The sequence below is a fragment of the Citrus clementina genome, unplaced genomic scaffold (assembly GCF_000493195.1).
Source record: "Citrus clementina cultivar Clemenules unplaced genomic scaffold, Citrus_clementina_v1.0 scaffold_8, whole genome shotgun sequence".
Classification (NCBI taxonomy): Eukaryota; Viridiplantae; Streptophyta; class Magnoliopsida; order Sapindales; family Rutaceae; genus Citrus; species Citrus x clementina.
In genome coordinates this window covers 20,133,472-20,155,384 of record NW_006262022.1, presented here as the reverse complement: position 1 = coordinate 20,155,384, position 21,913 = coordinate 20,133,472, and the positions used below count along the sequence as shown (strand labels likewise).

Below are 21,913 nucleotides of genomic sequence, written 5' to 3'. Positions count from 1 at the left end.
AAGGTGCTAGCTTGCAACCCCCACCATGTGAATTGTTTAGCATGTAGGGAAAATGTGGGGCTGGCAATGAGGTTTCTTTAGTTGTTCTTCTGCCCTTTTTTTCCTTTCGTTGAGAATGTCACATGATATAGTGCTTGCAATTGTTATCTTGTATTTTTGTGATCATTTACCAAAATGTGTACCAATTCTCATTCTCTCCACACAAATAGCTAGCTGTATTGCCATGCCCTAAGGGACTATTTGAGTGGTTTTCCTAAGAAAGTAGAGGCTAAAAAATTAATTTAGTGAATAACTTGGTTATTGACACAGCCCAGCATAAAAGAGAATTTAGGGGTTGATGGGACAAATTTAGGGGTAAAAATAGCATTTAAAAGAAATTGAGCCCAAACCTTTAACTTGGGCCTGAAAATGGGTCCGTCATACGCTTTTCCTCGCCAGAAGCTGCGGTTGAAAAAAGAGCAGACTTTCAGAGGGTTTTTTTATTTAAATATGCACATTTGTCTTTAAATACTAAATTTATACCCCATTGTATATATATATATCTCATGAAAGTATAAAAAGTCAAAAATAATTTAAAAAAATCATCTATTTATGTTTTTTTCCTCTCTCATAATTTTTACATAATAACACGATCAAGTCGAGTATACTCGATTTTTTACCTGACTTAATCAAAAAGAAAATTTTCATTACAATTTAAGTCGAATATTCTCAACCAGTTACCGAACTTCAATAAAATATTGAGAATTTTTACTGAATGAATATTGGACAAAGTTAAATTAAAGTCGAATATTCTCGACTCTTTACTCAATTTACTTGAAAAAGTTAAGAATTTTTTAGATAATTTTTTTATTTCAATTGAAGTTGAGTATTCTCGATTATTTATCCGATTAACATAAAAAAATCGAGAATTTATGTTGAATTACTAATTGCGTATGGTTTGGTTGAAGTTAAGTATTCTTGATTATTTATCCGACTTTAAGGAGTTGAGTTTAGTTTTATGTGAATTTAGTTATGGTTATGTTTGTATTTTCACTAATTTTTTTAGAGTATATATGTGTAAAATTTAAGAGTGTTATAATTTTAGGTATATATCGGGTGTTTCGAAGGAAATGGGATATATCCCACGCAATTCTCCCCTTTCAAAACTAGGACGCCGTGGGGTGAGTGAAGGACTTTCAAGTTTCTAAGTTTACAAAGCTTCAAGCTCCACTTTCTTATCGGAAACCCTAGACTTTGACGACCATAATGGAGGAGCAGCCTCAAAACGGCAACGCAAACGCCATTGCAGAAGCAGCGGACGACGACGTAGAGCCAATAGTCGGGCCCACGCCCGCCCCTCGGGCCCGGGCCAAGCGCCCGCTCCAGTTCGAGAAAGCCTATCTCGAAGCGCTCCCGTCCGCTAACATGTATGCTCATACGGCTTCATAATAATAATAATAATTCCTTTTGTGTCATGTGTTTCGGGGTTTAGGGTTTCTATGTGATGAAACATTTATTGTTCATGATATATTGTTTTACAGGTACGAGAAAAGTTATATGCATCGTGATGTAGTCACACATGTTGCTGTCTCCGCTGCTGAATTTTTTATTACTGGAAGTGTTGATGGTAAAACTTTTACATATTGTTTCTCTTTTTTTTCTTGCTATTATGGCTTTGTTGTTTTCTTCTTTTGCATGTAAGGGTGATCTAAAGCTACTTCAACAAGTTAGTAATATGAGATTGGGATAACTAATGTTATATCCGTATATTGTTGAGCTTCACTTAACTGGATGTTGTAAGATACTCGAATTTGAAGGAGTTGTTCAATCTGGTGTTATAGAGATCGACTGTCAAAGCTAGTCGTCCAGGAACTGTAAATTGTGACACTGTCAGTTGCTAATTTTCTGTGATGCCAAATAGTGATAAGTTTCCATTTCTTTACCATGATGTTGATGCTTGCAAATGATCGAAAAATTTTGACACTGAAACCTGTCTATTGTGTTCTCTCAATTAGATTCGATAGATGATTAAATTAATCATCATATTTAGGTTCACTTAATTACTTTTTGTTTCTTGTCTATTCTTTTTTAAACCAGGGCATTTGAAATTTTGGAAAAAAAAGGCGATTGGCATTGAGTTTGCAAAGCATTTTAAAGCCCACGTCGGTCCTATTGAAGGCCTAGCGGTGAGCTTTCCAACCTTATATGCATACATGCATACCATTTTATATTTTTCGAGTTGGTCCTTAATTTAATTGTTATTGGCATTGGTATATAATGATTGTGTTAGACTTTGTATATTACTGAATTAATGATCTATTGTTGTGGGCTTGTTGGTCTCTTTGGGTTTTGCCACTCGATAGAAGTTAAGAACAAATTTTTGGTAGTTTAGTTGGAATTCATACAATGTTGCCCAATGTCCCTCCTAGATTAGAAGTGTGAAACCTAATTTTGCCGCTTAGGCATCCCCAATAAAAGTGAAGTCTTATAGCAAATTGGAAATACGACAATATATACCAGTTTCGATTTTCCAAGTATGTGCACATTCTCCAACATCTACAACGTGGGTGATGGTGCTCTCCTCTGCAGTGTTTTTTTCCTAAAAAAATGAATAGAGAAAGAAACTAAGAATTTACTTTTAGAAACTGTGTCCTATCAAAGAAATGCATCTGCATTGTAAGGTCCTTTCTTCAGGAAGTTGCAGAAATGGTTTAGTCATATTATTGTTTTCCACTTAGTTTATACCAAGTGTGTTATCTACTAATGATGTGTCCATCACTATTGGAATATATGAAAGCCGTTGCCATCAGTATTACCGCCACCACTCTGTGTACTGCAATTACTTTTACATTCATGAAGGGTGGGATTGCAATTGTTGGTACTGCTTAATCATCATTGCTGCCGTGAATTGTCTACTTAGAATACTCATTGCCAGCACGGTCAGCTTTGCTTTATCCTAAATGTTTCTGTGATGCTATCAAGTTGCCGGAACCTTAACTGGCACTCTGCTCTAGGTAGTATTGCAACGCTGCCTGAGACTGCTAGCTGTATTTGTTCTTCTATAATTTCTATGCCTTTTCATGTCCTCCATAGTGCAATCATTTGCAATGACGCCATTATTGTTATCTTTTCTCTATGTTTTCCACCTTTCCTACCATTGACATAGCCTTTGCCAAATTTGTGGTTAGGCATCTGCTTCAGTTTTTGTGTATTACGTAGTTAAGGCAACTTTTGCATTAGTTTGTTGAGTTTTCATGGTATTTTATGCTATTCTGTATTGCTACCTTTTTTTTTTTTAAACTTGTTATTGCTGTCATCAACCATGACTTGGATTCAGTAATGCAGGTTAGTGTTGATGGTTTGCTTTGCTGTTCAATTTCAAATGATAAGTCTGTGAAGATATATGATGTCGTTAACTATGACATGATGCTTATGATTCGTCTGCCATTTATTCCTGGTGCTGTTGAATGGGTCTACAAACAAGGGGATGTCAAAGCTGGGCTTGCCATTAGTGATAGGAACTCCTCATTTGTCCATATTTATGATGCTAGAGCCGACTCGAATGAACCTCTCATCTCCAAGAAGGTACCTTAGCCACTTTGGGAGTTGCATGCTTATGAAAGTTTTTCCAGATTTTTATGTTCTTTTTTTCTTATTCACAGGCTAATATGTTGTCCTGTCTCTCTCTCTTTTAATCTTATTAATGTTTTTTCTGTTGTTACCTTGTGTTTTCCAGGTACACATGGGGCCCATAAAAGTTATGAGGTACAACCCTGTTTTTGACACTGTGATATCTGCTGATGACAAGGGCATCATCGAGTATTGGAGCCCTCATACCCTGCAGTTCCCAGAAAGCGAGTATGTGCTAGTGGACATGCCAAGTAATCATTACTATGATAATTTACCAGAGATCTATAGAATTTTGATAAGTATTTAATTTTTTTCATTGGCATCCGTTGATTTAGTTTCCTGGTCAGTGCATGTTCACCTACACTCAATTTATTACCTTTTTGTTTTTTTTTGGTTCGGAAAGCAACCATTTTTATCAAATATTTTGTAGCCATTTGATGCCTTATACTATTGTTTTTTCATGTGTGTTTGTTATGTAACATGGCTAAAGATCCTGTACATCACTTTGGAATTAGTTTGGCATTGTTATGTTGACTGTTTCAACGTTGGATGTTCTTTATTTTGCTTTAAGTTTTTAATTCCTATGGTTTTCTGGTACATGCAGGGTGAGCTTCAGATTAAAAAGTGATACTAATCTCTTCGAAATTCTCAAATCTAAAACTACTGTTTCTGCTATTGAGGTACTATATATCTCTGAGAAGATTATGTTAGCTGTTAATTCTATAACTAATTTGTCTTGACACTAATGAATATTATCCTAGTGTTAATGTGCTATGCTCAATCATTTTTGTGAGTTTGAGGGTTTTGTGGTTGTTAAAGGTTTAATACTGAAAATTGCTGTATATTTTTCAGGTGAGCCCAGATGGTAAGCAGTTTTCCATTACATCACCTGATCGTAGAATACGTGTATTTTGGTTCAGAACTGGTAAACTAAGACGAGTTTATGACGAATCACTTGAGGTAAAATCAGTTTTATATGAAATCTTATTTTTAACATTTTATCTTTTGAACTCCATGAAGGTGATGAACTAATAGCTTGTTCTGATTAGGTGGCCCAAGATCTTCAAAGAAGTGATGCCCCCTTATACCGGCTGGAAGCTATTGATTTTGGGCGAAGAATGGCTGTTGAGAAGGAAATTGAGAAAACAGAAACTGCCCCACCATCAAATGCAATTTTTGACGAAAGCTCTAATTTCCTTATATATGCAACTCTCCTAGGGATAAAGGTAATATATCACGTTGTTATTTTTCGATTGTAAGATTCTTTCTGTTTGAAAATTCATTGTCTTAGCATCTTTAAGCATTTTTTTACCCCTTTTCTTTTTGTTTTCTGTGATATTCTTACTTTTTTCCTGTCCTTTTATTCTTCTTATAGATTGTAAATTTGCACACGAATAAAGTGTCTCGAATCCTTGGGAAAGTGGAAAACAATGATAGATTTTTGAGAATCGCTCTGTATCAAGGTGATCGAAGCAGTAAAAAGGTTAGAAAAATTCCAGCAGCTGCAGCAAATGCCAATGAGAGCAAAGAGCCATTTTCAGATCCTACTCTACTTTGTTGTGCTTTCAAGAGGCATAGGATCTATTTATTCAGGTAACAAAATAGTCTACTGAACTTTACTATTAATTTCTTTGTTGTTTTAATTATTGTAATTAATATTTCTTCTTCTTGCATGTGTATACTAGTGATGGCCTTTAATATTGCTGTTCAACTGCATGATTTTCCATGATTAACTAGGGTTTGTTAGCCGGGAATTGAAAGAGAGATTATTAAGAATTTTAGGAATTAAAAGAGAAATTCTGAAGGATTATTCGAAATGTGTTGCATTTGACTAACTATGTATGCTCCCTATAGTCGGAGAGAACCGGAGGAGCCTGAAGATGCTACGAAGGGAAGGGACGTCTTCAATGAAAAGCCACCTCCTGATGAACTTTTGGCTGTGTCGGATATAGGAAATTCAGTGACAACATCTCTTCCTGACAATGTGGTGAGTTTTCTTTTTATACATCTATTTTTGTGGGGCAATCACGGACAATTTGTCTTGTCACTAGCACAAACATTTAGTTCTCCATCCTAGACTACAGTTCCATGCTTACAAAGTTGGGATAAAATCTATTATCTATGGGATAAATGATTTTGGGTGTCACCTCAGGGCATAATGTTGGAATTTAAGATTGGTCTGATGCTTCCCAAGGTATTTGAACCCAAGCTGCCACTCAAGCTAATTCTGGGTTCCATCCTTTCTTTCTGGTTCAGGATCTTTTTATCTTGTTTTGCTGAACAGGCTAGATCCCCTTGCATGCTATTGCATTCTGAAATACTTGCTCTTGCATGCCTATTGTAATAAGTTGATTGTCAGTTTTCATATATAACTATTTCTTTCTTCAACCTTTTGATTTGTTGTTTCTTTTATGGATCTGGTCCTCAAAATCGTTTGTTATACGGATAGAATATCTACTGCTGTTTAGTGTATTCTACAGCACTGCTCTTTTTAGGCTATGGCAGACCAAATGTGTTTCTTATTTCCTTTCTTGTAGGGGTCTCCTTAGCTTGCAACACATTTACTCATACTTTTTTTTATTATCCATCTGTTTTACCAGATTTTGCATACGACAATGGGTGACATTCATATGAAACTTTATCCAGAAGAATGTCCGAAAACTGTGGAGAACTTTACAACACACTGCCGGAATGAGTATTACAATAATCTCATTTTTCACCGGGTCATTAAAGGCTTCATGATTCAGACTGGAGATCCTTTGGGAGATGGCACTGGTGGACAATCTATCTGGGGAAGGGAATTTGAGGATGAGTTTCACAAAAGGTAATAATTTTTGTTTATTAAAATGCTGAAGCATGGTATTATTGGCTCGCACATCTTTATTTTTTTTCTTAGTGCTTCTGTCAATGCTTTGAAAAAGCTTCTTTCTGTAACTAATAATAATATATTCAAAATTGTTAGAGGCACTCATGAATTTGCTGCAAGACAAGTGGAGAAACATGTTCTTTGCTTGACAATTTTAATATGTTCTTTGCTCTAAGACTACTGCTAAACTACAATCTGGCATGTTTCACTTGCTATTATATCTTGCTTGACAAACTGCTGCTTGTGATTGGCTGGTTGGCTATTAATGTACATGACTCACTTTAAATTGTAAAACTTCTGTATCTGCAGTTTAAGACATGACAGGCCTTTCACAGTTTCAATGGCAAATGCTGGCCCAAATACAAATGGGTCTCAGTTCTTTATCACCACTGTTGCAACTCCGTGGCTGGACAACAAGCACACAGTTTTTGGTAGAGTTATAAAAGGAATGGATGTTGTCCAGGTATTTTTTGTGTACTTTCTTGAGGGGCTTTTATAATAGTATGCTGCAAGGCATTGGCTTTACTGACTAGGACATTAGTATTGGGCAACAACCTTCTGTATAAGTCCTTGTAGTTGGATTTGGCGCATGTCCAACAATTCTTTGGGTTTTGATCCTGCAAGTCTAGAGCAATTGCAGACAATGCCTTTACATGATATTTATACAGGTGCCAACATTTATTTATTTCTTTTTATCTTTTGACATTGCTGACAGGCTATTGAGAAAGTGAAGACGGACAAGAATGACAAGCCATATCAAGACGTAAAGATTCTAAATGTGACCGTCCCCAAGTCTTAGACACTCCCAGAGGCGTACAAATGGTTCAGAAATTGATTGGAATTCCTCATTAATAAGTATTGATGGCAAAATCATTTTTCAGGCAAGTCTTTTTGTTTGTTTTCACTAGACAATCAACGTTATCCTCCTAGAAACTAATTGGGGTGAAAGAGAAATGGAACAGATTCTCTCGAACAGCTAGAAGAAAGAAAGAGAAAACAGCAGCATTTGCAGTGTAAAGTGTAGACATCGTTCAGGAGTGATAACAGTTCAAAAGTGAGTTCTCAAGACATTTCTAAAACTCTGCTCTTATTAGGTATATGTACCATAGCCACTGCAATTTAACTTTCTGCCTTCTGTAGTTGGTGACACCTTATATCACATTCTATTGCTGGAGCAATATGTTGTTTTCGTTAAAATAGATTTTTTGAGTCAAGTTTGTGTTTATAATTTTGCAATTCCTTGCCCGAGAAGATGAGAAAACATGGGCATTAGCTAACGCACTTCCAGGAAATGAGCCTGGGGTGGAACCAAGATCGGGATTCAACGAGGGATAGAATGAAAAGGCTATAAGCTTAAGGAGGACATTATCGGATATCTATAAACTAAGAGGGCAAAGTGTAAGATTTGAAAGATAGCCAAATTTAATCAGGACGCTTATTTTCTCCGAATTTTTTCATCTTGGCCCCCAAGTCACAACTTAGGTGATGTTTGTTTTTTAGTTTGAAGTCTGAATTTAATTTTTTTTCAGACAATTATTTATTTTAAGCTTTTTTTTTTAACTTATTACTTATTGTCAGATAATTTTATCTGAATAGAAAAAGTAAAAAAAAGTCTACTTTTATCTAAAGTTTAAATAAAAAATTTTAATTTCAAATATTAAAAATACCCTTAACAATTCATGTATTTCTAATATTATGTATAAACTTTATATTTTTATATTATTTTTGAAGTTATTTTTTTAATTGCTTTAAATTTTTATTCATATGATAACATTAATTAAATTGAAATACTGAACAAATCAAGTTATGTCAATTGTAATGAATCAAAAATAAAATAATAGTGTTGACTTTATAATAAAATTTAATGTTATAATTACATCTATCATTAAAAAATTAAATTAAGATCAACAATGATATTATTTTTTTTAATGTTACTAAACTAATCAACTTGTGAAAATTATAAATTGTGAAAAATAAAAATATGTGCACCACTTAAAAGGATATTTATGTCAAACTATTAGTTTTTAAGTTTTTCTCTTTAGATGTTGAAATAGAAAAAACAAACATGTCATTCAGACATTTTCATTCAGACATATTCAGACTTTAGCTAAATTCATACATATTCATATTTCAGATAAAAAAACAAACGCAACCTTAATTTTGACTCTTACTTATGACAGTCGATCGCTGGATCAATTAACAGAAAGTTAAAGTTGAAGAGCAGAAAGTTCAAGTCAAATAAATTATTGGTGACAAAATATAAGTTGAAATACAACTTATGTATTCCAATTGCACATTTCAATCTTTTCGTTTTCACCTTTAGCTTTTCACAGTAGTGTTTTACATGTTTCAATTTTAGGGTTATTTTATAATGTTGTTATGTTATGATTTTAATATTGTAATTAAAAATAAATTGTGTAAATAAAACATACGACATGTAAATATAACATGAAATTTGTAAATCAAATATTACACAACATAAAATTTTTAAGTGGAATATAAAACTTGTAAATAGAAAATAAAATGAGTAAATTAACACAAGAGTAATAAATTGATGTATTTTAATAAACAAAACAAAAATTTATAGATGTAATATAAAACTTGTAGATTAATAATATGTATAAAATAAAACATAAATTGTGTAAATAATATAAATGGAAAGTAAAATAAGTTAATCAACAAATAAAATATAAATGATATAAATGGAATATAAGACTTGTAAATGAAAGGTAAAATAAATAAATTAATATAAGAGTGGTAAATAAAACAAAAATTGATCAATGTAACACAAAACTTATGAATCAATATTAAATGTAAAATAAAATATAAATTAAGTAAATAAAACAAAAAATTTGTAAATAGAAGGTAAAATAAGTAAATTAACATAGGAGTGGTAAAATGATATATTATTACTAAGCAAAATAAAAACTTATAGATGTCACATAAAACTTGTAAATTAACATTAAGTGTAGAATAAAAAATAAATTATATTCATGAAACAGAAAACTTGTAAATATAATGTAAAATAAGTAAATATTATAAAAATTATTGAAAAAACTAAAAACTTACAAACATAAAGTAAAACTCATTATAAGAATGATTACATTATATATTTATTGTTTTTATTTCTAAATTGAATAATGATAATTTTTTTTTTGATTTATGTAACACATATGATAAAATATGTGAATTTTTATTGAGAATAAAACTTATTCTCAAAATCGAATTTTGAAAAACTTTTTTCTTCGTATTTTTTAAAATTATCTGTAAAATAAGTGATTTTGCATCATTCTAAACCTCATCGATAGTAACTCCAAATAGTATTTTAATATAAGTAAGAAGCGAATTTTGAAGCTACATAAAGTATGTATAAAACTAAAAAGTATATTCAATTTTATTAACATTTCAATATGTCTAGTAATATAAGAATATCTTTGTATCTTGATTTGGCTTTGATCTGCACAAAAAAATAAATAAAAATAATAATAACAATAATAATAATTTTGCTTAATTGACCTTTATAGTAAATAAATACTACGATAGAAAATGGATTAAAAAAAAGAAGTTTATAAATCTCTATTATGAATATAGAATTTATGGTTAAATCAATTCAATAAAACTTATTCCATTTGTTTTCGTTGCAAATTTTTTTTTGTTTTTAATTGATGAGTAATTTTTTTTCTTTACTTAAATAGATTAAATAAATAAAGTATTTTTTAAACTAAATTTAATATTGATTAACATGTTTTATGTTATTTTTGTGATTGTTTGTTTTGTTTGTAATTTTAAAACACTAATTTACTACTCTTATATTAATTTACTTGTTTTACCTTTCATTTACTTATCTCGTGTGTAATTTACAAAATTTATATTTATCATAGCATTGATACCATAATTTTAATCATGGTATCATAAATTTTTTCTTTAATTTTAATTAAACAATAAGTAATGCGGCATCTTTTATTGAGCGGTTGGTGATTTCTGTATTAGTTATCATTCATCATTTTACCTTCCATTTTCATATTTTGGAAACCACATCAATTTAGATTTTCCTTTTAATTAAACTTTAAAGCAAATATGGTAATAACAAATATTATTGAGGTTTCTTTTCCTTTTAATTTCTTTCAACCTAAATAGTTAGTTAATAAGGTAATCATTTTTGTTAAACTTAGGATTAGAGACCATCCATCCAAATCATCAAGTGGCAAAACCTTTTGGCGCTAGAGCGCGTGTATAAGCACGCATCACACTGCGCGTGGAATTTGCTTTTGCCCTACGTGTAAAATGTAACTGCCGTTTTAAAACCTTTCCACGTATAAGGCAAAATGCAACTCTCACGCCAAACTGAGACGAGGGTGCCAGAGGGGATTTGATTATCCCAATAATACAAAACAAAATAAAACTTGCAACTTTAACGCTCACTCTTTTACTTGCTGACAAAATATTTTTCAAAAGCACTTATTATTCTTTGCCACCTCAGTCTCACATACACGTCATTCAGTTGCCAGATGTTGCGTATGCATGCATGAGTTACACTCCTGAGCCTTTCCTTTCTTCTTTATAAGAAGCTCTCCCTGTGATTTCCATTTCCTCATCACCGATAATTTCTCTTTGAAACAAGAAAAAGACAATGGTGGGTACCAGCCTTCAGCAAGAGTTGAACAACTTTGTTCGCTCCCTGCGTGAGCAGGTGAAACTCTTGCTCTTGTTCTTGGATGTGCATGTTGGGTTGTTACTTGTTGATTAAGATACTTGATTGTGTATCTTAGGATACACGTTAAGCAACAAGACTCTCGACCCAAGAAAAAGGGGCAAAAAAAATGCATGACAAAAATAATATTTGTTCTTATTTTGATTTTGGTCATGTACGATTTATATTAACTAGATTTTTCATATAATTTTTAAATTTTTGTTGAAAAGAGTCTTTCTCAACGTGTGTACTTTAACGAATATTTTTTAATAAATATTGTTGTGTAGGTGTCTCAGTGTCATTTTGAGATATTTTTTATAGTGATTTTATGGTGTTAATTATAACATGCATATATTTGTAAGGACGATGTATAACAAATTTGATTTTTTTTTTTTTTTATATTGTTAATGTATCTGTTGAAGCCTTGATGATCATATTGCATGTCCTTTTTATGCGGTCATTAAGTTTGTAATTGGACTTCTGATGCTTATCAAGTACAAGCTATATAGTTTCTCTTGATTCTGATCATCTGTTTGGGTGATGATGATTTGTATAAGTCATGGTTAATGTAGTTCATCTGAAGAGGAAAACTAATAAAACTAACTATGATTTTGTAAGTGATATTTCTTGCATTTGAAACTTGGATAGAAGAAATCTCTTGGATTAATTACTTTCTTTCAGCGGTAAAAGTTAAGTACTGTTTGTAAAGCATAAATCAATCCTATACACTGTCAAAGAATCATCATTCTCATTATTTCTTGCTGCTTGTAGGGTATACTGGACCATAATTTCGATACCTTAAGCAGAATTCAAAACGATCAGAGTCCTCTGTTTGTTACAGAAGTGATCAATTTGTTCACAAGGGATGCTGAAAATGCCATAACACAAGCTCGTGATTCCCTGTATTTTTCAGACCTCATTCTACTTCAGTCAGAATCTTAATCAATTTTAGAAAATATTTCCATAGATTTTCTCAATAATTTGTGTGTTTGATGTATCATCATCAGGCAAGAACCTTCAGTGGACTATGACAAGTTGATAGCTGCGGTCCATCAACTCAGGGGAGCCAGCTCGAGGTAAGATTTTCTGTTTGCCATCTGAACTTGTATAAGAATCTAATATGTGTCCATACCAAGTTTGCTTGCAATTACTTAAGAAATTTACGCTCTAGCTATACGTGCATGGCATTTGATATAAATCCGGAAAAGTAGGAAGTGATCATGATTTTCCACACATGGTATGTGCTAATGCATCCGGAACACTTGGAAGCAACCGTTGGCTGAGCTAAAAGTTTGTATTTGTACGTATATGCATGGAACTAATTATTACCTGGAACGTTCATTACGACAGCATCAGCATTTTGTCAAGATATTTATTATTGATTGACGCGCATTCTTGTGGCGCGTGGTATGCATTCACTCATTTGAAGTAATTATTTATAATTAGATCTCTTGAAATGCATTTTGTTTGAGATCTTTTTGCTTTAATGATCCTCTGGCTTTAATTAATATTGATCAGCTTCACTAAACCTTTGTTTGTCTGCCTCTAGACAGTGTTCTTTAATACTGATTTGTGGGCGTGCGTGTGGCATGTGGTGTAAATTCACAACTGTCCGGAGCAATTACTTATAACTAGTCCTCTTGATAGTCAATTAGTTTCAGATCTTTTTGCTTTAACTTGATCTTCTGAAGTTAGTTTACTTGACATCACTTGTAAATAGTCTTTTGTTCTTTGGCTCTATCCAGAGCAGTATTCTTTGATGAATTGAGTTAGCTAAAGATATAAGCATCTCTCAGTAAGCAATTAATGGTTTTCTGGTGTTTCATTTCTTATTGTTATGTCTTGAACAAGTTTTATTACTTCATTCCTCATAAGCAAAATTATTGTTTGGAAATTTTGGCTCAACATTGGTTGATTGCAAATAAGGATGCCATTTAATAACTGTGATTAAAAGAAATATTATTTCCTGAAAGTGCTCAGCATAAAGATTCATGAATACAGGTTACAATATAAACTGAAATGATAAGATCTTTGGCAAGAAGGAAACTTAGTCTAGCTTTAAAAGTAGAGTAGACTCTTCAAACAGATTCTCTTTATAGAAACCTCAAATTGATAGGTCATGTCTCATCCATAAAGAATAATTACTGATTATCGTTTCATTCTGATGCACTGGATATGATTATATATACTCTTCTGCCATTTTGCCACTCAATTTTTGCTCATCTCATGGATGCTTTTCTGTTTAGTCCCATTATCTTAACCAAGAATAAATTGAACCTCCTAAATGATTGTTGCATTTGAAACTACAGCATTGGTGGTTGTCGCGTGGCCCTTGCTTGCCGTGAACTTCGCTCTGCCATTGATGACAAGGACAAGGAAAGGTAGGAAGTGCCCTTCTCTCATTGCCAAGAAAATAAGTTACATTAGCATGTGCTTTCATAATATACTGTCTGTCTTTGTGTATGAATGTATGTTTTGTGACTTTTCACTTTGGTATGTGAACTTTTGATTTTGTCTCTTTTTTTATTCTCTTAAGAGTTCAAAGTGTTACTAATATATATTGTGCATTGTTTTTCCTGAACCTAATCTGTTCAAAGTTTCATTTCCTTGGACAAAAACCATCTTTATTAAGTTTCATTTAAATCAGTGGAATCAGTACTCACAAAGGATCTGTCCTTGCAATAAATGAATTGCCATGTAATGTCAGTTACATCAGTAATGATACTATATATGTGCGAAGATGTGCCTTGTTAATACCTTTAACTGTACTAGGCCAAGTGTTAGTCATGTTTTACACATTAAATTTTTTACAATTTTTGATAATTTGGTGTCAAAACAAAAAGACTGACCTTAGTTCAGTATCTGAGTCCTGTCAATCTTCATAGTGTGTCATATCCAGATTTAACAGTTTGTTATGGTTTATAATTTTTTGCTCAAATTTGGAAACCATTCCTGAATTTCTTCTACGAATATGTAGTTGAAAATCCAATGTTCAGTAGAATGAATGAAGAAAAATAATTGCACATCAAACCATAAATACTTTATGGAATAAGAGTGCATCACAAAATGATGAAAAGAGACTAAACTCTATGCACCAGTAGATAGAAACTCACAAACATGGAAGAAGCAAAACATGTACAGTGAACAGTGATATTTTTGTCGATGAGATGGATCTATTTATTTCTTAATCTTTGTAGAACATTCAAGAAGGGAGGCATAAAGTCCCGGGTATAATGTACAAAATCCTAGCAATAAGAAAAGAGAGGAAAAATCAAAATTAGTTTCATAGTTTGCAAGGAGTGGAAGTGTAACCAAAATGTTGTTTTGTGATTCTCAATAAAGTTACCATTATCTTGATTGGTCCTTGGCTATATTTCCTTGGTACCAAATGTATTAAAATCCAGATGGGCGGCTGCTTTGTTCTTGGCAAAGCCCTTAGGTCTCTAGGAAGGTCATGAAGCATTGGTATGTGCATCTTCAGGTTTCTTGGTACATGGAGTATTCTACTGCATTGTCTTAATCTAAAGTTTTGCCTCTTACACATAATATGTACACACACATTAATGCATGTATACATGTATTTTATTGTTTATGTATTTTTGTATGATGTATCACTTGTTTCATTAAATCTGGATATGCAAATTTGCATATGCATATGAGGGCCACTTCTGTTCTCGGGTAAGCAGATATAATCAAGAAAATTTTCTGTAACTAAATATCTTAATTCCAGAATGATTGCCTCGTGTATTTCTTTATCTTAATTCCATAATGATTGCCTCATGTATTTCTTTCTTCCTTAGCCCTATTAATGACATCTTTTGAGAGATTAATAATGGCATTAGTCTTGAATTTAGCTGTATTAATCTATTTTCCTCTGTCTTCCCGTTTCTCTTCAAACTTACCCTTTTTTCCATTTTTTTTTTTTCACAAACTGCTGAGTACCTTTTGAGTGTCAAGTACTCTTTCCGTAGCTCACAAAATTTTTCTCACAATCGTTTTCTACTGGATGTGTATTCTTCTAGGTGTAATGAAATTCTCCAAAGGATTGTGGAGGAGTACCAAACTTTGCATGTGAATCTTGCACACATTCTCAATGTAATATTTATTCTCTCTCTCTCTCTCTCTCTCCTCATTTTGCTACTTGATTTCACCTTCATCATTGAAGTAACCATATACACAGTCTTACAATTTCATTTCATCGTATTTGAACCCAGCTTGGGAGGCAAATCCTGGCACTTCAGAGGGGACAACACCAAGCATAGAGAGCTGGCTTGGTGTCTTTGCTGCTGGTGGTTCCTCAGCCGAACATCTAAATGGCTGCTTATCATATAGCTTGTGTTAAATAAAGTTCACCAGAAACTAAACTTGGTGCTCGTTTGAAACTATTTCGAGTTGGTGTCCTGTTTTATGTTGTGTTTGAACATCCGTGTTGCTTTCTTGTTTGTTGTTTTTGAACCTAATAACCTGTTTTATGTTGTGTTTGAACACCAGTGTCGCTTCTTATTTGCTGTTTTTGAACTTAATGAATAATTGTTGTTTGTTCTATGGTTGCATGCTTGGGATTTTATAGAATTGGATGTCATTCCTTTATAATGTGCCTTATCTTGCATTATGCATACATCATAATGCAAGGTTGCATTTGTGCCATAACATCTAGCTAGGTGAGTTAAGTAATACAATATTTTATATATGCATGCAAAATTGCTAAAATTCCTTCAAGTTAGATTAGATTAAGCCAGTTTTCAGTTATATTATTACTGAATGGCCTGAATGATAAGTTGCCAGTGGTCAAGCGCGAACAGAGTTAGTCCTTCATTCATATCTGTCTGTGTAGTAAGTCCACATGCTGCGACATAAAAGGTGTCACTAATTACATGGGCATCAACGTTAAGCTCAATTTATGCAAGAGCCTCTTCCTTTGTAAGTGAAGACTGGCTTAGCTCATTGCTTAGCTCTGTGGCTTGGATGACTCACTTTAAAAGACTTGTCATAGCTCCAAGGCATATTTGCTGGTTACGTGATTTGTTTAGGCTTTTTAGCATCAATGATGCTTGATCCACTTGCTTGAGGAGCTAGTCTTGATTCACACAGTAATTAAGGAACAATAAGATTTTGTTTATAAACAGTACACAGAATTCATTGACCATTTACAGTTTTTATAGGCATGAGATCGAGCAATAGCAGAGCAATTTCACACGACTAGCAACAGGTGCCTGGCGGCCAAGGCCTCCATTTAGTATTATCACGCACAATGCAAAGCCTAACCACAAACACAAATAACATTTACCATCCACATTTAGGATGCATTCCGCTACGCATCAATCCTCCATCCACATTTGCCTGGCGGCCAAGGCCTCCGTTTAGTATTATCACGCACAATGCAAAGCCTAACCACAAGCACAAATAATCTAGACATTATCCACATTTATGATGCATTCCGCTACGCATCAATCCTCCATCCACATTTGCAGTATTTAGGGTAAACTTTTACTTTTAAAATTTCTAGTTACCGACCTAAAAAGGAAGAAAATTTTCTGAGAGATAGGATGCATAGTAGAGCTCCGGGTAAATGAAGAAACAAAAACAAAACAAAATGGTAAAAATCTCCTTGTGGCCTGAATGAAATCAACTGTCTCCTTCATTGTATGACAGCTTGCATAATCTAAGCAATATTTGCCCCTAAAAGTACGTGTTAGGTAGAATAAATACCAAATTAGCACTTTGTGTGGTCAAATTTCAACACTCCTAACATTTAATCCTCTTTAAGAGAACTCTTTAGGAAGATTTCAAAATTTAAACTATAGCTGTAATCATTACAAGTACACCAATATAAGTCTCAGGAAAACAGAGACACAGACCTAACTTCAGCAGTAGTTGAATCAAACCCCAAAAAACCATTCACAAATATATGGATAATCAAAAGAAAATTAAGCAATAAAAGAACTACATAATTTCTTAAATAGATTGACTACCAAAATGATTCCAACATAGTATAGATCATTAAGATTTTAGGATAATAAAAGTGAATTTTAACAGAAATGTTGATTTCACCTCATTAACTAAACAAAACTTCCAAGAGTTCAAACAATCTCTAAAATGGGAAAACCATATCCAACTACAAACCAAAAACTTGTAACAATCAAATAAAAACACTAATGACCAAATATAATAATCCTTCATACAGAAAAAGCAACATTGAGAGCTTAGTCGAAAAGGCTGAAACCCATGTCCTGCAGAAAAATCAAAGTACAAGTCAGCCAAAATACTCAAAACAAAACGATAGCATACATTTGGATATAATTTCACAACACAAAACTTACATCATCAGATTCTTCCTTCTCCTCGACCTTCTCCTCTTTCTTAGCCTCAGCAGCAGGAGCAGCAGCAGCACCTGCAGCAGGTGCTGCTGCAGCAACAGCAACACCACCACCTGATGGCACTGATGCCAACTTCTCCCTTCCGGATGCAATTAGCTCGGTAATATCCTTGCCCTTGACTTCTGATAAGAGAAACTCTATTCTCTCATCATCAGCTTCAGCTCCAACTGCAAAACCAAACACCCAAGAAAACATTTAACACCACATCAAGCCCCCCTCACTACCCCTTCCACAAATAAACCAAACTCCAATTTGTTTTCAATGGCTCAAGCCTCAACATTTTAAGTTTTACAGCTTAGTGTTCTCATAAACAAAATAAAAAACTCAAGAGTAAAAAATTTGAAATTGCCTCTTTTTTCCCTTCATGATTTACAAATATGTCAACATTGTTTTGTCAGTAAAATCATGAACTACAAAGAATACAACATTTTAACTATCTCTATCCAATAACGTGCTTACAACTCATTATTGAAGCTTCCATTAGCAACAAATTCACTAATGCTAATTTAAGACTACAAACACATTAATCTCATGCTTCAGAACATAAAATTATCAATGCCTGATTAAATTAAAAAAGAATAATCTTTTTGAAAAATATTAAAAATTAACGATCCGGGTTGTACGGACAAGGACAGAATACCTGATCCAAGAATGTTCTGCAAGTCATCGGCCGATGGGTTGGCGTTGCCACCCAAAACGGCGAGCAAATAAGCAGCGATCACCTTCATTTCTGATAAAACGACACAACACAAAACAATCACGTCAAATCAGTGTTAATGAATGAAATTGATAGGAAGAGAGAAACAGAGAAGGGCAATTTACTTGCTTATAGCAGAGAGGTGAGACGATAAAGATCGACTTTTTGAACAATAAGAGTGTGTGAGAGTTCCTCCTAGGATTTGCTTAAAGAGATTTTGGCGATGCAAAAAGGGTTATAAATAGCTAGGGTTTTTGGTTTGTGAGAGTAGGGCGGAACTGAATTAATCCTGGCCGTTGGTTAGTATTTTACTATTTTCTCCCTCTGCTAAGTTGTTTTGGTGTTTGGTTGCAAGGGTATTTATGAAAGCCGCTTTTTGTTCAAGAACCCTTCGCAGTTGCATTAGTACAAGGGGCGTTTGGTGCAGGGATATTAATTGTAATCGCAAACTAATATCTGCTCGTTGCGAGTAATTTTACAATTGCGGACAAGTTTGATATCATAAATTAAAATCTATTAAGTTGTGGGTGGATTTAGTATATGCTAAATATTTGACGGATACCCATATGAATATCCGTCAATCAATATTTTTTTAAATTTTTAATTAAAAAAATTAAACCTAAAAATATATCAAGCAATAAATTTAAATGTATAAATTAGTATTCTTTAACTTAATGGATGGATTATTATAATTTTGTATGCATTAAGTTTATATAACTTAATGCACGTATTATTATAATTTTGTTTTTCAGATTAGTGTTTAGATATAAATATTAATCTTAGTTATTATTGTAGGAATCGTGTTGGATGAGTGCTACTAGTGGCAAATGAAATGAAGATCTAATTGCCTATTTGGTTTGTCTTATTTAGTGGTTATAAGTGCTTATTTAATCCCAAAAGCTTTTATCATAATTTTTATTGTTGTTTTGTTGTTTTTTTAATAGAGATTTTAAAGATTAAGTAAGTTATTTTGCCTCTACTAGTAAAAGCTCAAGTTTTGAGTTTTTGGGAGTAGAGATTGAATTTTTTTTAAATTTTAAAATATTTAAAATATCTTCTACTTATTTGACAGTCTTATTTTATTCTTTTCATAACATAATTTTAAAAAACTTACCTATTAAAATAATTTTATAAATTTTTTATAAAAGTTCTCATCAACAACAAAACAATATTTATTGGGTAAAAGCTTTATTTATAAAAGTTTTACTAACAAAATCTCTACTTGAAAAGCTCTATCAAACGGAGCTTAACTCTTGGAGCTTGCGTTGAATGAGAATATGAGATGATATTGTTGCTGGTGCAGTGGTGCTACTTTTGCATAATTGTGTTGATACCTTTGTATGCTAGTTTGTGAATTTTTTCTTTTTTTTTCTTTTTTAAAATCAAAAGCACTTTTGAGTTTTGATGGACTTGTATATTTCATACTTAAATTTGAAAGTTAATGTTGGATTGATATTGAAATTTTAATTTTCTATTTACTTTAATTAAATTTAGAATCAAGTATTTTATGTGGAACTTTAGGTTATTGTTATAAATTGACATATTCAATATTTGTGGTTCTAAATATGAGAACTGCAAAATATCCGTTGGGTACCATTGCATGTTTAGTAATCATCAAAACCCCTAGCGGGCTAGTTTTCTTGAAAAAAAAATAAAACTCACAACAGGTTTCGGGTGGATTTAGTAATTCAAATTTTGTGTGGGTGCGAGTGCGGGTTTGGTATTGGCAACTTGCAGCGGGCAATGCCTATTGCCATCTCTAGTTTGGTGCAACAAAATGTTGTACAAAATTATAAGATAATAGGGCATGTCGTTTATAATTTCAGCATATGGATGACATTTAGTACATGTTTTTATTTTGGAGTAAGACTTATTTGACATGTCTTTTATAAATTCATCATATGGAGAATATGTTGTTTGTACTTTTAACACATATGATATTTCATACATGTTTTAGAGTACAACTTGTGTGAGTTGTTATTTATAATTTAATTTTTATAACTAATTTTAAAATTATATAAGCTTATAAATAATAGCGTAACTATTTTAACTTAAATTATTGATATAAATTTGTATACCTTCATGCATCTAAGTTTAAGTCCAATCCATAAAATATGAAATCAAATAAATTAATAAATAAATAGTAGGGATGGCAAAAATCCTCACGGGGACGGGTACCCTCGGGGATTTTCCCCATTCGGGGAGGGTATGAGGATAATTTCATACCCAATTTCTTATTCGGGGAGGGGACGGGGATGAGGTGGAATCCCCATCCCCTACCCATTTCCCCATTTTAATTTTTAATTTTATTTTAATTTTTTAAAATTACTAGTAAATAAATAATAAAATTTAAATTATAAAATTATAAATATTGGAAAAAATAAAAAATATCAAAATATTTATATTATTAAACTTTTAGGCCTAATTAACTAATTAAAGTCCTAAATTTTTATTTAGGACATTAAAAAGACCGAGTAGATTCTATTAGCCCAAAAGTTTTTTTTTTATTTTTAATATTCTTTAAATATTTTAAACTTAAATCTATTTTTTATTTATTTTTAGATGTTATAATTGCCCACAGCGAATCACAATTTTAATATCTAATCTAATTTAATCTAATCTAATCTAATATTTACTCTTGATTTGCTTCGATTTAACTATTGTGTTGTAAAGGGAATAGTCCACATTTATAAAGTGCCAACGCCACCATTGAAAAAGTTAATTTTGAATCTAAATTCGATTTTATTTGTAACAATTTTGTATTAGACTATTAATTTGTTCATGATAGTTTGTAAAAGAAGTTTGTATCTCTTGCATGCTGCGTTACTTACTAATTTAATGTATGTGACTTTTGTAATGGATATTAATGTAAAATATATTTCGAACTTTACTTTTATTTGAATTTTTTATTTTAATATGATTAACTCAAAATCGAAAAAAAAATGTATTAGTTATTCGGGGATCGGGGACCCTCGGGGATCCCCTGTTATTATTTAGGGAGGGGATGTTGATTTTCTCAAGTAATTCTGACGGGGACGGGGACATACGCAAAATATTGGGGATGGGTACGGGGAGATTGGTCCCCTCCCCTCCCCTCCCCATTGCCATCCCTAATAAATAGGCTCCTAACATTCACAGAGAGACTTAGACTATTAACCTCAAAGATGAAGCAAAAAGAATGTTTAAATGACTTAGCTGAGAAAATATTGATAATTATGATGATTATTAATTAATATAGTCATATTAATTACATGCAAATTACATCTCAAGATATATATATATATATATATATACTATTACTTTCACATTTTCTTTTAGTAGACCTTTTGACACCCCTCAAAATTCTTTTTTTTAATTGAAATTACTTAAACAACCTAACATAAATAAATTCGTTTATTGTTTCAATGGAAATTCAATTAAACACTTAGATAAATTATTCTTTTAACAAACTTTTTGCATCAACCCCATTTCATTATTTATATTTATATTTTAAAATTTAATTGTAAAATATTTTTATTTTGAGAAAATTACAAGAGTTTACAGTTATGAATACATAAATTATATAATAAGAAGAAAAAATTTAAAATAAATCTAATATTTAATAGGACTAGCTCAGACTTATTGAGCTTTCGGCCCATCCCTCCACATTAGGGTTTGACAAGAGCTTAAGAAAA

At 32.3% G+C, this 21,913-nt stretch overlaps 3 protein-coding genes across 7 annotated transcripts; 2 read left to right on the top strand and 1 right to left on the bottom strand.

Moving 5' to 3' along the window:
- Positions 1-1,096: 1,096 nt before the first annotated feature.
- On the top strand, positions 1,097-8,672 carry LOC18034028 (peptidyl-prolyl cis-trans isomerase CYP71). 3 transcript variants are annotated; one of them, XR_002904242.1, is made up of 14 exons: positions 1,097-1,406; positions 1,521-1,606; positions 2,077-2,165; positions 3,325-3,564; positions 3,716-3,837; positions 4,214-4,289; positions 4,462-4,569; positions 4,659-4,835; positions 4,985-5,202; positions 5,464-5,596; positions 6,210-6,433; positions 6,785-6,938; positions 7,191-7,529; positions 8,656-8,672. XR_002904242.1 is itself a non-coding variant. In XM_006424236.2 (13 exons), the coding sequence occupies exons 1-13, from the start codon at positions 1,246-1,248 to the stop codon at positions 7,272-7,274; spliced, it is 1,872 nt and encodes a 623-aa protein (XP_006424299.1). In that variant the 5' UTR covers positions 1,097-1,245; the 3' UTR covers positions 7,275-7,689. The 3 variants fall into 3 exon arrangements, 2 of the variants coding, with proteins under 2 accessions (XP_006424299.1, XP_024034607.1); XM_006424236.2 differs by lacking the exon at positions 8,656-8,672 and having other exon boundaries at positions 7,191-7,689; XM_024178839.1 differs by lacking the exons at positions 1,097-1,406; positions 1,521-1,606; positions 8,656-8,672 and having other exon boundaries at positions 2,076-2,165; positions 3,317-3,564; positions 7,191-7,689.
- A 2,393-nt stretch (positions 8,673-11,065) lies between these two features.
- Positions 11,066-15,706, top strand: LOC18033751 (histidine-containing phosphotransfer protein 5). Its single transcript, XM_006424235.2, has 6 exons — positions 11,066-11,165; positions 11,937-12,067; positions 12,173-12,241; positions 13,475-13,546; positions 15,188-15,260; positions 15,380-15,706. The coding sequence occupies exons 1-6, from the start codon at positions 11,106-11,108 to the stop codon at positions 15,425-15,427; spliced, it is 453 nt and encodes a 150-aa protein (XP_006424298.1). The 5' UTR covers positions 11,066-11,105; the 3' UTR covers positions 15,428-15,706.
- A 1,439-nt stretch (positions 15,707-17,145) lies between these two features.
- Positions 17,146-18,503, bottom strand: LOC18034960 (60S acidic ribosomal protein P2A). Of its 3 annotated transcripts, none has more exons than XM_006424233.2 (4): positions 18,365-18,501; positions 18,183-18,272; positions 17,486-17,709; positions 17,146-17,395 (listed from the first exon to the last, which is right to left on the bottom strand). In XM_006424233.2, the coding sequence occupies exons 2-4, from the start codon at positions 18,268-18,270 to the stop codon at positions 17,369-17,371; spliced, it is 339 nt and encodes a 112-aa protein (XP_006424296.1). In that variant the 5' UTR covers positions 18,271-18,272; positions 18,365-18,501; the 3' UTR covers positions 17,146-17,368. The 3 variants fall into 3 exon arrangements, with proteins under 3 accessions (XP_006424296.1, XP_024034905.1, XP_006424297.1); XM_024179137.1 differs by having other exon boundaries at positions 17,180-17,395; positions 18,183-18,275; positions 18,369-18,503; XM_006424234.2 differs by having other exon boundaries at positions 17,180-17,395; positions 18,369-18,502.
- Between the last annotated feature and the right edge of the window lie 3,410 nt (positions 18,504-21,913).